Genomic DNA, 15,168 nt, shown 5'->3' with positions numbered 1-15,168 from the left:
GGGGACAGTATTATCAGGATTCTGAAAGATATCCCATTTGAAATAAGACAAAGGAGAAAGAAATATAAAGATTTAATTCTTTTTCTTCAAACGAATGCAATTAGCTACCGGTGGTTATATCCAGAGGGCGTAACCTTCAAACTTCAGGACAAAAAAGAAAAGATTGACTCTGTTTCCAAAGCACGGGACTTTCTGAGAATCCAGTTGGGTGAGCCAGAGGAGGTGGATAGAGAGGAAAAGGACAGTCAGTCCAGTGGCGAGCTGGACTCAGGGTCTTCTGGAGAGGACTCTCTGTCTAATAAAGGGGCAGCGGCTCCTAAAAGTCCTTATAAACTGCGGAAAAGACAGGATAAGAAAAAATGAAGGCTGAAGGACTCTTAATTGTGCCTTTGAACATACTGTTGTTAATATTGAGATGCTTAGGGGTCTTTTTCCAACAGCTAAATTTAAGATTTAAAAGTTATATTAGCATATCTGACTAAGTTCATAAAATTGTTAGCGTTTTATGGGATGGCATTGTGTACACGCCAATTTGATGATCTCCTCTCTTGGGTTTTTAGTTAGTAGTGGTTATCTTTTCTTTCTCCTTAAATGTAGTTCCCCTTCCCTATTTTCATTGTAGTTTGTAGTCCTTATATAAAATGCAATAAAAAAATCCCCTTCGGGGGGGCAGAAAGAAAGAAAGAAAATTCCATAAATATAATCTCATTTGGGATCTATTAGCATTATTGGGACTGAAAAAGAACCTAAATAAACTGATAAACCAAAAGATAAAAGGGGATACAATGGTGGGTTGGGAACTGCTGCAGGAAGCATCATTATCAGCCAATTCAAATGTCTTTTGGAAATTGATAAACGAGGGTACAGGGTCAAGAGGGAAGTCTGCATGTCACATCATTTCTTCCATGTGGGACCATTTTTGTCAGTTGTTTTTTGATCCCACTATTGTTAATTCAAAGGGACCAGATATACTGATGGCCCCAGAGTCACCTCCAGTTACTACTGGAGAAATTATCAAGTTTAATTAAAGGATTAAGTTTGTAAGGCTCCTGGTCCAGACTTATGCCCAGCCAAGCTTTTTAAGGCCAATCCAATGTGGTGGGCTAGGATCCTTGCTCCCATTTTCTCTAGAATAAAATAGCTCAGGAATTATGCCTGATTCTTTGAGGATGGCTGTTACTGTTCCAATATACAAGAAAGGAAGTTTTTCAGATCTGCAAAATTATTGACCTATAAGCCTAGTAGCCATAGTAGGGAAACTCTGTGCTCCATTACTGTATAATTAGTTAACTTCTTGGGTCTATTCATCTAACATTCTTGGAATTGAACAAATGGGCTTTTGTAAAGGACAATCTCCAGAAAACCAGAGTTTGGTTTTATGATTGCTGGTGGAAAAATACACTGTGGTAAAACAGGGAATCCTCTTTGCAGATCACAAGAGAGCGACTTTGGGAAAAATGAGAAAAAAAGGCTATTATGGCTAATCCAATGATTATAGTCTAATTTCTTGGCCCAAGTTTGAATGGGAATTTTAGGGCAGCTAATATAAGAAATCCCCCCTCAAAAAAAGGGGGTTAAGCAAGGTTGTTTATTGCCCCCCTTTTGGTCGATCTATTTATGAATGATCGTGCTATCTTTTTAGCTCCCCACTTGTCGCACGCTCCTATTCTAACAGATCAGAAAATATCATTAATGCTATATGTGGATGACACCTTGCTCATTTGTCGCTTCCCATTTAGGCCTTCGTAAATTACTTAAGGCCTACTCTGAATACTGTCTAAATGAGGATGTGTAAACACCCAGAAATCTAAAATCATAGTAAGTTTTCTCTTTGGATTATGTAGTGAAAACAGTTTGTGCAGCTCTGCTTGTGAATCGATATGAGATTCAAAACATTTTAATGTATTTTCCTTTGATGCCCTTTGTTGGACAAACTAAACAGTTTAAAACAGTGAAAGCAAGCTTTTGGATATACAAGGACTTTTCAGGGATAGATGATCAAAGCACATGTACAAAAAGTTATGTCCTGGCTGATGTTTAACAGCTCAAATTTTTTAAACAAAGGAGAAAGGATTTTGCTGGCAGAGGTTAGCTTGTGTAACCCTCAGAGACTGGTGGTTTATACGCAGCTGTGGGGATGAACTTAGAAAACTCAAGATGTAAAAAAATAATAATCAGATAATGGTTTTTAGAAGCAAACTTCCCAGTTCTTTGTTTTATTGAAAGCATTTAGATTCTAACAATATAAATAACCTTATGATTTTTTTAATTACAGCGGCCAACTGAATTCTAAAGCTGACTATCAAAACTGTGTAGACAAACAGGATATTCCTTGTAGTTCAATGCATCAGGTAACAAAATATATTAATAAAAATGACTATGATTTCTTTTTTGCCATTGAATCATAGCTGACTTATGGCAATCCTGTGGGGTTTTCAAGGCAAGAGATGTTCAGTGGTGGTTTGCTATTACCTGCCTCTGCATCATGACCCTGGTATTCCTTAGCAGTAGAAAGAGCAAGAGTCCAGTAGCATCTTAAAGACTAACAAAATTTGTGGCAGGGTATGAGCTTTCATGAGTCAGTGCTCACTTCTTCAGATACCTTGGTATTCCTTGGTGGTCTCCCATCCAAATACTAACTAGAGACGACCCTGCTTAGCTTCTAAGATCTGTTGCGATCAGGCTACCCAGGTCACAGCAGTACAGGCTTAAGAAGAGAACTTATGGATTAAGTTGATGCATGGTTAACAGTAAATTTATACAGCAGCAGCCAAGTATGAATTGATAAAATGAGGTAGATTGTGCTGGAATTTGTATACCCATGACTCAGTGTAGATGGCTCACATCCTTCTAGGAAAGAGAACCCATCCCTAGCTATTAAATGTTTGCTGCATAATTATACTTACTATGTTTATAAAAGGAACAAAAATGCAAAACATTAATATGAAAAGCCTCCATTTAGGTAATCCTGGGAATGATGTTTTCTAATGCAACTAAAACAACATTTATGCCTTACTTCAAGTTAATTTTTGCAGGTGGAAGGAGTGCTGTCAGTAGAGGAATTGAAGACTTATGTAAAAGATGGATGTACAGCCTTGATGGATCATCGTTTCCACAGTGCTGAACAATCTTTTGCACAATTATTGAATGTTCTCGATCCATTACAGCTTCAGGTAACTTGAGGGATTCTTTTGAGAACACTTTGACCTTGTTAGTAAATCTTGCTGAAATGTTTGGAATTGAATTTGAAGCAGAGGAGAGAAATGGATTTCATTATCTTGTGGATGTTAGTGGAGAATCTGAAGTTGTTGATGCTGATGAGAGACAAGCTTATCAGACTGGCAATAGCTCTTGTAATCATCAGAATTTGCTTGTATGCATGGCATTTGAAGTTTGCGCATTGGAGTATGCAGAGTGTTGAAAGGTTGTTGCAAGAATGGAATTCCTGTTGTGAGTCTACCCTTTGAACCTTTCACAGGAATACTGAAAAGAACCATGAGCACATAAAGTAGCATCATACAGGGTTTTTGTGTACCAGATTATAGACAGCCTTTTGACTTAAAAAGTCCCTGAGGTGTTACACAGAACAATAAAATACAATAAAGATATCATTAAACTAAAGTAAAAATCTTTTTTCTGTAGTGCCACTCCTCCAGTCACACCATTTCTTAGTAATCCAGTTCAGAGGCCTGCCAGAAAGGGCATGTTGTCAGACCCACTAAGAAGACCTTTAGGAAAGTAGCATTTCTCATCTCCTCAGGGAGGGAGTTGCATATGGAAGGGTGTGTGTGGGGACAACAGTCAAAAGAACCCACCCCCATTTTGCTACCAGTTGGACCCCTGCTAAAGCTAGTTTCCAGAAGAGGGCTCCCTGGGCTGCCCTCAAGTCTTAGGTTGGTTGATAGTGGAGGTGTAATTTTTTTATACTAGCATGTAATAAAAGCCAGAATAAGATATCAGAATAGCCTCTGTATGTGAAGGAAGTGTCTCTGGTGTATATCTCTACATGTCCTATACTGAAGGAGAGAAAACAACCTTTGATTTTCTAGCATCACAGTAAATATTGAAATTTAAAGTAACTTATTACTAAGATGTAGTCTTCAGAACCCTGAGATACTTAGCAAGAAATAGCTGAAAGCCAATCTGTAATAGTGGCTATGAGGAACTCTCTCAAATTGGGAAAAGGCTTTTAACATTTATATTCAACCATGTTGATAGTAGCCTTGGCAAAGATGCCAAATACCTGTAATGCTTAATGTTAAAAGTGTACTTTGTGATGATTTATATGTGTACATATTTATATATTATTTATATATATAACATGTATTGCCTTCTCTTGGAAAAACCATATCCTTCTCTGACAGTGGCTTAGAGAAGTTTGTTAAACTGCTTCTATGTCTAAATTGACATCATTGAAAAGATTGATCAAAATGAATCAGTTGATAAGTTTGAAGAAAAATGAATTTTATTAACTATTGACGAATGAGATTTCAGGAAAGTCAGTTGCATGTTTTGATTTATTTTAAAGAATTCTATATAGAAAAAACAGTTACAGAGCACTAGAAGAATTTCATTGTAGAATAAATAAACACAGTGTTATTTTCTATTTTGTTCTGTATTGCTTTTCCTTATGTTTATAACAAAACAATTATTCACTGGAAGTAAGTTGAAATGCTGAAGCTGTTGTAGAGTACATTAGATTTCTGATTCAAGGAAATTGATTTCTAGAATATGACAACTGTGCTTCTGCTTCTACATCAGCTGTCTGTCGTCTTCTAGCCCCCATTCCAGGTGGGAGGCTTGACCTAGAGATCCTTGTACAGCTTGAACCCTACATAATTTAATAACTAGTAGAAGTGGTCATCAGGGCTGACTCTTTACCTGCTGTGCATTCATGGTAGCTTTTAAGTGTTACTGCCCACCTTCCACCATGATATCTGTTAAGATTAAAACATCTTCCAGAAGTGTTCTGAAACTTTTTTTTTGTAAACAGGTAATGATATATGAAATGATATTTTAATAGGTCTTCTTTATTAGCTCTGATCTGGATCCTGAAGCTTTTTCTGTTCAAAGCAGTATTTCTGCCTGGACTTGATTTTTTACAATTTACACTCGCCACCACCTCCTTTGAAGAGCACAGCAGGTTGCAGCAGGATGAGAGAGGCACTTGGTGTGGTGTGCAGGTTTCACCCTTCGGAGTTTAGTGTGTATGTGTTTAGGGTGTTCACTATTCTTGTCATGTAGTGGGGTTGACTAAGAACACATTGAACAAATTATACATGCTATAGGCCCTAAATTTCCTATGCTGGCAATGGCCATCTACTGAGAACAGCTTATTACAGTTATAACTATGAAGAGTGGACATGCACACATTGCACACATTGCACTGCACTGTAATCTCCTCTATGACCCTAGTGATCTTACTATGATTAAATTGCCTAAGATTGCTTCAAGAAACAAGTTAGATTAAGTACATGTGCCCCACTTGATTTAATTTACCAATTTTTGTGACCACATTGAGTTAGATTTTCTGTTTGTGGAATTTAAGCTCTTATTTTGGAAAGTGAGCTTCATTCCTTTTTAAACCTACAACTGATGATGCTCTTGTGCATGTAAATGCACTATAGATTGTATTAGGCTTCAATGGTTATGTCATTTTATTCAGTCATTTAACATGTTTCCCATTTGTTTTAAATATTTTTCAATCTGGATGCAGCACCTGAATCTTGGTATAGTTGACTACGTTGTGATCATCTATGGATATGCCACTGCTCTTCTTGGGATAGGGCAGCCTGAGGTAAGACTCAGAACTTTTATATGCATTTATATAGCACCATCAACATGTGTGGTACTTTACAAAAAAACATGGAATTGACTTGGTTTTTTATCCCACCATTCCAAACGAGTTTGGGGCAGAGTATATAGTTCTCCCCTTCATTGATTCTCACAACAGCCCCCTGAAATTTAGACTGAGAGAGAATGTTACTGGTTAGGTTCGTCCAGTGGGTTGCATGGCAAGTGGAGATCTGAACTCACCTTTCCCCAAGCTTAGACCAACACAGCTACCACTATACCATGCTGACGTAAGTGGACATAAAGAACAGACAAAGAAGGTGGAAGAGATTAATTGCTTAACAGTTTATTGAAATTGCAGTTGAGAGAGTGATTGATTCATGATCTAAACTTACTGGAACAAGGGTTGACCACCTGTTCCTTTCTTAAGTGCACTTTGGAAAATAACAGGACTGAATAATAATGCTAATTTATGCATTTTTGTATATGTAACAATTTTTAAATTATGGTTGAAATCCTGTGATCTACATCTAACTTCTATTTCTGAACGTAGCCCAACAGTATGGATCAAAAAAAATCTCTACAGTGGACCTGTGTGCTGTTACAGAGTTTTTTCTAGTAACCTGGGAGAACTCTTAGGTTTGCAGAAAAACCCAAAAAGAAAAAAAGATGAGAGGGTAAAAATGCCACCACACAGAAACTTCTTTAAAAAAAAAAAAGCCAGACAAGATTTTACAAACTTTTGTGAAATTGCAGTGGCTTAGTTGTGGGGAGTGGCAGTGGCCTAGTTGTGGGGAGGGGAGGCAGACTTAGAGCAGGAACACTTTCAGATCCATGCACCCCCTTGGTGCTACCATCTAGCAGATGGGGGTCTGGTTCCGCTGTGCTTTTCCCTTATCCCCCCCCCCCACCTGGTTCATGGTGAGTCTATACTAGATACTGTTGTAGAAGGGCTGAGGTAAGGGACACAGTTTCATACACAATATCCCTTTGTTCCCTGCAAACTGGAAAAAGTATTTTCTGCATTTGTCGTTTGTGCTTGCTGCAAACAATGGAACAAACTCATCTGCTTGTTGTAGCTTTTCTTTTGGACACAATCACACCCAGACACAATTACATTTATGCCTTCAGCATAACATTCTGTAAAACAAGATCAGTTAATCCGAAAGTAATAAATTCAGTTACTCTGGATGCAGGCTAACATTGCATCTTGGTTAAAATAATGCGTAATTAAATCGAACATGGATAGTTTCAAAAAGGCATAAATTTAGGAAGCTTAAGTTCAAAACTCTCTCATACATGTGTCCTCTTTTGCATTCCAGCAAGGCTTTAATGTATACACTTGGAGCAGAATGATACACCAAACAGGAATTTATTTGAAGGTTCCATTGTGTTATACAAATTAATATCCAGTCAAAAATAGGAGATTGAAGTCAAAATGAGGAGGAAGATATTGTGTTTAATTGCAATCAGACACAGAAAACAGTTAGGCCAAATGACCCATCAAAATTGACTGCTTTCTGAACCCAACCAGGAAATACATGAAGTTAAATACTTAATATGACACCATCATATCATCATCATGAAAATAATATTCAGAAAGCATAATTGGTTACAAGAAATTAAACAATATTTAAATGAAAATCTCCTTATTGGTCAAATTTAAAGAAAGGCATATCTATACAATAGTGTCACATATTTACTTGACCTAACCTGAGTCGTATCGACCAAGGCTTATTCTCACCCAAACAAAGGTGTTTTTCTCTGATACTGAGTTAAAAATCCTTTTTGACCCAGACACTGTGAAGTTATAACCTAAAAAATTAGAACCATGAACCTTATACCTTCTTTTGTACCAAAAGAATGCTATTGTCTTGTCTGTAGCCTCAGCTGGGAAAATACCCTGACCTAGAAAGAGAGGCCTTCTGTATAAGAGGCCTTCATTACATCCTAATAAAATCTTATTAAGAATAAATCTATAAAAACCAGAGAAATACGAATAATAAAAAGGGGAAAAATCTTGATAGACCCATCTATACTACAATTGTGTGCCACCTTTCACTGCTATAAAGACTACAGGCACTTTTGAGTTAATTTTAAAGCTTCTGTTGAATAGTGGGCATTTCATAGAAACATCAAAAATAACACTGGCTCATCAAATTTTCCCTTGATTTTTTCATGTTGATGTCAGGGACTACCCAGAAAGGTATCAGAAACCTTTGGAGTCCCTCGTTCTACAGTTTAGAAATTCTGTTATGCAAGAAAAATTAACTAAGATCCAGGCATAGAACATATGCATGCTATAAAATTGCTCTCACACTTGTAACTTTGCTTTTTCTAGCACAGTATTTTCTGCTTTTGAAAGGAAGTGATGGCTTTTTATAAGGGGTGTGCAATTTTTTAAAACCGGTATTTTTTGGTTTGGGTCTATTGGACCCCCCCCCCCAAAAAAAAATTTTTTTTTTGGGATTCCCAAAAAAATCCCAGTTCCCAATACCAGTATAATATTTGGAACTAGAATTTTTCGGAAATCCTGAATTCTTTCGGGTCCAGTAGACACCAGGAAAAAAAACAGGAAAAAAGTCAGTCCGAAGCGCACTCTGCTCCCTCCCAGCACAGCTGATCCTGGGGCTGTTTTCTGCAATCTGTTCTCGCTTCCCCACTGGTTGTTTTTTTAAAAAAAGTATACTCGGTAATTCCCAAATGTACCTGGGTTTTTTGTTGTTTTTTTCCCTGAAAAAAACTGGATACCTTTGGGATTTTGAAATATATCTGAAAAATACCAATAGTATATTTTTGGCTCAGGTAGATTGGAACGCACACCCCTTGTTTTTATTCTTTGACAACGATGACTGGTACATTAAAAAACAGCAAGAAAAATGTATGAGACATGCATACTTGTCTTCTGAGTGCACATATCTTTTGGAATTCTGGCCAGCTTAAAGTCAGTCATAAATTTTATATATTCATATATTTATAAGTGGTTTGACTCGTGTGTTTGTCTTAAACTTTAATTTACTTTGAAGGAACTAGCAGAAGCAGAAGATCATTTTAATAAAATAATTGAACATTATCAGAAAGTAAGGTTTAATTGTTTGGCACACTATGGAATTGGAAAAGTATATTTGAGACAGAACAGGTAAGTAGTATGTTTTAACTTTTTCCTTTTTAATAAGCCTATCTTTTAAATATCTATTGACTTTATACATACTATCCTTACCTGATGTTTTAGATTTAACTGGACAGCACTAGAGAAAAATAGGAATATAGAAAAGGACAGAATGGGTTTTGAAGAGGAAAACCTTGGATTCATATGTTTGAGTTCTTAGTGAAAAAGACAGAAAGTTTATTTGCTTGTTTGGCAGCGGCAGTGTCCGCCAATAGCACACTGCATGGCTTGGGGCATCGTCACTTCTTTGTCCACCTGCCCCGTACTTGGTATTCAGTAATGACCATTATGTTCATAATGAGTGAGATGTTAATAGGCTTTGGCAGAATGAGAAAGAAAGGTCCTAGTCCTCATTTGCAACTGACAATTTGTGCTGCCTTTTGGATAAGGCATATCTGTGTGATCCTCAGAAAGGAAGCAGGTTCAGGATTCTGGCATCCAGTATGAGCAGTAGAGGCTGGAGAATGCTTACAGGCTCGTTTGCTTTTGTTTTGCTTGGCTTTCCTGGCAAGAAGAGATCCTGTGTTACTTTTCCGTCAAATAACTTAGTGCGGTAGAGCACCTTTTATTTTGCTTCCCACTTGTTCTGTTAGTAGCTGTCTTTCCCAGGTACCCTTAGCATATCTGCCTTAATGGCTTGTGTAAAACTGTCTGGGGGAAGAGTGAGGCTGCCCATCTTTTCAAGGGGAAAGGAAAAACTGATGGAGCAAGATGAGTAAACTGCATTGATAGCAACTGGAATGAGTAGATTACAGTGAAAGCAACTGGGAGGTTCTCTTTGTCAGTAGCAAAGTATAACGTGAAGAGAGAGAAATTATGCTTGAATTGGGTTGGCTCTGTCTTGTGAAGGGAATGGTGGAGCCTGAACTAGACTTCCTTTCCCCCAGTAAAGGCATGGATGTACGTAGCCAAATATTCCACAGACCAGCTATTTTTCATTTTCATTTTGTCTTCCAGTTTGGAAAATAGAGTGATGTTCAGTTGCTTTTGATTTCCAAAATATGAAATAATCTTAATTAAGGGCATTTGAATAAAATATAAAGCAACATACATGGTGTATATCTTTTATCTTTAACATGTAGATTTTCAGAATCTCTAGACCAATTCATGAAATCAAAGTTCATGGCTGGTTATAAGATTGTGCCTGGTGTATTGACGTGGCCTACAACTTCTGAAGTTATCGAAGAGACACGGCCAGAAAGATTACAAGTAAGAAGGAATGCTGCCTTGTAAACTGCAAAATTATCAAAAACTGCTTCATGAATTGACTATTAAAGATGAACTGTGACTTCTTTGTGCAGATTATATCAAGGAGAAAACTAGGAAAGCCACAAATTAGGACACTTTCACTTGCTGGTGGGAGAGCATACTGAGATAGGTGACTTCTCTTGTCCACTTCAGTAGTCAAGACTTCTAAGCAAGTTTTTTCCTTTGTGGAAGTCCTGTCTACTGTTTGTGTTTCCTCCATTGAACAGCATTTGCTTCTTTGGCTCTGTAATGATTTCTTGTTTTGATGTGTGTTTCTTTAAATGTTTAGTGTGACTGCAGTAATGTAAGGAGAGTGATAGAGGGAGTTAAGTGTGATGTGGTTGGCTGATGACTGAGAGTGTGGGAGGAGAGATGTTTCTGAGGTGATTCTCTGTTCATTAAGAGACTGTGGAGAGGTGTTTTTTTTTTGTGAGGGTCTGTATGACAGAGGAAGCAGTTGGAGTTTAGCCTGTGTGGCTATATGAGCAAGAGAGTTTAGCCTGTGCGCCCAGATGCTGGGTCATTCTACCAAAATAGAGAGATTTGGAATTTTTAATTCCTGGTGGCAGCAGAAATCTACTAAGTTCAAGTGCACAGAGTGTGTTTCAAAGGAGAAACAGTCTCCCCAATAAGCAGGATGCCACAGGCTCTTCAAACATGCAAGGCCTTCTTTTTTTTCCAGAGGCTTATAGTTCTCTTTTTCTTTTCATATGGTTAGGTAAGGGAAGGCTAAACTTGAATATTTTTGAACTGAAAAGATGAGATAGTATAGAGATGGATAAAACAAACACAGCCATGCAGGCCAGTGTGCTTGAGTTCTTCTGAGCCAGTCAGCTACAAGCTAGAGCCGATCATAAACCTATTGGATCCAAGAGCCATGGGGAGGCACATCCTTCTAGTAGACCCCCATTTTCTCCAAAGGTTCTGTTGGCCCATAGGATCTTTGTTCACCAGGCAATGATCTGTTCAAGACTCAAGAATCACAACTGAAACCTCCATTCACCCACAGATCATGTCATCATATTTGGTACAAAACACCAAATTGTGGGCATGGCCACTGAATAAATAAGACCAAAAATGCACTGGGCAGTGCCTGTATTTGTCATGTGGAGGGCTACAAAGTGCTGAGTTATAGCAGATAAGGATGTCGTAGCATGAATGGTGAAATCTTGAGAGGGGTGCCAAGCCATGCACGGTAAATAATTTTCTGTACACAGATTCTTTCATGTGGGTTAGGGCCAATGTGGCCATGTATTGCAATAATGGAAAACAATTAATTTTAGTGTGAGACAACTTTTAATGTTTGTTAGCATGTTTCAAGAGACCCTTAGCATGTGCTTCCCCCAGCTTCATCCATATTGCTGTGATTAATCCCATGGTTCTTTCCTACTTGATTGTTTCCTGGCTGGTAGCTGTAGAAGTAGAAAGAGCAGAAGGTTGCTAATCTTGTATTGGAAATGTCAGCCTGCTGCAATCTGTGGAATTAATAATATTCATAGTTTTTACATAATGTATCATCTGGAGTTGTAAATTCATAAATGCATGGATGAAATGGCTTTTAAGTCTGATGTAAATGGAACCTTGCTGGTAACTGCCATTTTAGCAAGAATGTATTGTTTCAAGCCTGCTCTGGATTTTCAAGATAACAGTAGTGAAAAAAACATATCTCTGATTTTGCTGATCTGTAGATTATGCTGGAGGACTGTATTGAAGAATGCAAGTTTCCTGCAAAACCCGATGCAGTTTGTCGCTATCAACAGTGCCAAGCACGCAAAATCAAAATATATTTTAGTGATCCAGATTTCAAGGTAAATATGATGGCATGTTGAATAGATACTTGGTTTTTAAAAAAATTATGTTGACTTTATCTTAAGAAGTCTCTGAAACCATATGTTTTGAATATTTTATAATTATGCTATAGCCATTATGAAAATAACCACATTTCTTTGGATTTCAGGGTTTTATACGTGTTTCTTGCTGTGAACAGTGTATAGTGGAATTTCATGTAAGCTGTTGGAAAAAGCTGAAATCCACAAATTTCAATGATAAAAATGACAAGGTAACATTAGACTTCAGTAGCATCATTTTTATAGAGCAGTTGCCTAAGGTGTTGCTTTTTGAATGAACAAGGGATCAGATTCCGGAGTGAACAGCAGTGCAAGACTTATTCTCAAGGAGTGCAGCATTTCTGTGATATTTGCAGTATTGCTTCAAATATGTCTTGTTTTGCCTTTTTTTTCACTCTACAACATCAAGGCTTTCTTTTTCATGTTGCTAAAATGTGTGGCTGGATCCTCCAGTTTAGGAGAGGAGGTGGCATCTGCATTTTAGATTGACTTCCTCTTAATGAGTGAGTAGATTACTACATTGGTTTTTGTGCAGAAGCAACAGAATGCAGGCAGGAGCCAAGCAGAATTGTACTTTCTCTTTTAGGAGACGTGATTATTTCCTTTGTTGTTCCTCCCTCAATTTATTCGGATTGTAGTGAGTATTGGGTGTTTTTTGAGCACCTAGTTTGAAGTTAATAAATGTTTGCTGTTTTTCAAAAGATGTACGCTTTATTTAATTCTTACTGGAAATAAAAGCAGCTGAAATGCTTCATTACAGTAAATATAAGTTGTATTACATGGTCTGAAAACACAATAGAGTTATGCACTGAATAACAGTAACAGATACTATATTTTCCATTACCATTTTTCTGTACAACCCAGGAAGAGTAATTTCATCTCTACATAAAACTTTCTAGATAAAGAGTTGAAAATTACCACTCTTACTTTAAAAGGGATGTACAGGATGGTGGTGGTGGTGTCAGTCCAGCTTGGGTCAGAAGTTTTTTAAAAATTGTGTTTGAGTTAATCTGAGAAAAAAATAATTGTTTGAATCCAGATTACCATGAGTGAAATTCTGTTCATAGAATGAGGCTTTCTCAGTCTCCATTCTGCTACTGGTCCTAGCACCTTCTGAACCCCCATTTTTGCATATTGGAGGAGCCTCTGTGTGAGATGGGGCTACAGCTGGAGTGAATTTTGTGCTTTTCCCCCCTCTTGGAAAGTACCTTCAATTCTTTTATTTTAGACAATGTAAGGAAAAAATATAAAAGGAGATTAAATTGTAACTACCATTTATGCAGTGCTTAATTTTTCTTTTTGAAAAGTTAAATGTACATTCCACTCATGAAATCCTACCCATATGCTCTTTTTCTTATCCTGCCCACAGGATTTTCTTCACCAAGTCTGCTTCACTCCAGATTGCAGGGGCCTCATTTCAAAAATTGTTGTCTTCAGTTCATCTGGTCTTATAAAATGTGAGGTAAGAAATTTCTCACTGCTTCTTTCTTTAAAGTATTGTTACTCAATAGAGTTTTCTAAGTGCTGATAATCCTGGGACAGTTGATAATTGCACAGCAGACCCTGATCCATGTGGCTGTTTGTCTACTCAGGTCCCATAGCCCTAGGAATTGACTTTCTGGGCTTGGAAAGGACTGTTGGGGGGGGGGGGCACTGAAAAAATCTACATTTGCCAGCACCATCCATTGGTGTGTTGCTGGATCAAGCCCATGCTATATTAATATTCATTGATACAGTGGCAGAACAGGTTTTCTGTTTTTTTAACAATTCCCAACAAAATACTATTACCAAGCATCTTTGAATTTGCTACTCTCTCTTTTTTCTCTCTCTCCCAAGTTCGAGCATAAAATAAAAACCAAGAATCCCCCAAGGCCCATTGTTAAACAGAAATGTTCAAGGTAAGTTTCCTAGATGTCCAGGTAACACACCCCACTCGTTTTCAAACAGTGAAATTATTAGGGCATCACTGATGATCCGCTGGACCTCTGAATGCTGCTTTTAAAATTATGGCTAGATGCATTGTCATGTGCAATCCAACTCCATTCATGCTAGACTATGGGCCACCCCCTTATTTTTATATCAGATTTTTATTTAAATATCTGTATTTATTTTTTGTGTGTTGTAAATAAAGCTTAATAAAAATTCTCACAGCATTTCCTACCTGTCTTTTTGCTGTCTACTTTATGTCTTACATTTTTTTAAAAAAAAAATTGTATTTATACCCCGCCTTCCCCGCAAGCGGGCTCAGGGCGGCTTACAAGAGAGCACAAGTGCTCATGCATAAAAACATGATAAAACAATAAAACCATTAATATCAACAAAAATAAAGTACTCAGTAGAACCAAGATGGTCTCCGAATAAATTGCAAGATGATATCGGTCTTCCATTGGAGGTAGTATTGTCCTGTAGTTGGTACATAGCCAGTCCAGTGGTACCAGCGCCACACAAAGTTATGGCAGATCTTCCGAGGGCCGTCCCCCTAGCCCCGTTATTACCCACGCCGATGGTGGTGGTGGTAGTTGTGGTAGTGTAAATGCAGTTACTGCTTAAATAAATTTTGAGTGTCATGAATGGCTGTAAAGTCAATAAACTCCACAACTATAGAGCGGGTAAAAAATGACATTGCTTAGTTATGTGTAATTCTGTTTGAATATTCTGTTTGCTAATATTAGAATGGGCACTCTCAAAAATGTGGAGAAAGGGTTAAGGGTAGTGTGCCTGCTTAGCATGCAGAAAGCTCTAGTTGCAATCCTCAGCATCTCCAGTAGAAAAATCTCAAGGAATAGACATCAGAAAGACCTCTTCCTGAGATCCTGGGAAGTCATTCCCAGTCAGAGGAGACAATATTGAACAAGATCAGATGTCAGACGTAGGATAAAGACAACTTCACAGGAACAATGTAATACTACTACTCTTGTTTCATGTAGGGGTATATATTGTCTCGGATCCACTAGCATGTTTCTGTAGGCAGAAGTATTCTGCTTGCAGAGCACAACTTGCTTGCTGCCCCTGGAAGTGCTGTTCTCGGGGGTTCATGGTGTCCTCCTATACAACACCCATGTGATTTATTTTTATGCAGTTTGGCAGTTGAAGGGCCATCACAGTTGAACA

At 37.8% G+C, this 15,168-nt stretch overlaps 1 protein-coding gene across 1 annotated transcript in view; it reads left to right on the top strand.

Annotated features, from left to right (window-relative positions):
• Window positions 1-15,168, top strand: part of TTC3 (tetratricopeptide repeat domain 3) — a 123,784-nt gene that overhangs the window by 39,710 nt on the left and 68,906 nt on the right. Inside the window, exons 16-24 of the mRNA XM_015417716.1 lie at window positions 2,276-2,351; window positions 3,036-3,173; window positions 5,717-5,797; window positions 8,820-8,932; window positions 10,045-10,171; window positions 11,899-12,018; window positions 12,168-12,269; window positions 13,427-13,519; window positions 13,894-13,955. Coding sequence (XP_015273202.1) covers window positions 2,276-2,351; window positions 3,036-3,173; window positions 5,717-5,797; window positions 8,820-8,932; window positions 10,045-10,171; window positions 11,899-12,018; window positions 12,168-12,269; window positions 13,427-13,519; window positions 13,894-13,955 — 912 coding nt within the window. The remainder of the gene's footprint in view (window positions 1-2,275; window positions 2,352-3,035; window positions 3,174-5,716; window positions 5,798-8,819; window positions 8,933-10,044; window positions 10,172-11,898; window positions 12,019-12,167; window positions 12,270-13,426; window positions 13,520-13,893; window positions 13,956-15,168) is intronic.

This window comes from Gekko japonicus, unplaced genomic scaffold (assembly GCF_001447785.1).
Source record: "Gekko japonicus isolate JY-2015 unplaced genomic scaffold, Gekko_japonicus_V1.1 scaffold242, whole genome shotgun sequence".
In the NCBI taxonomy this organism is placed as follows: domain Eukaryota; kingdom Metazoa; phylum Chordata; class Lepidosauria; order Squamata; family Gekkonidae; genus Gekko; species Gekko japonicus.
Note: the sequence above shows the minus strand (reverse complement) of the source record. Positions and strands in the feature narration are given on the sequence as shown.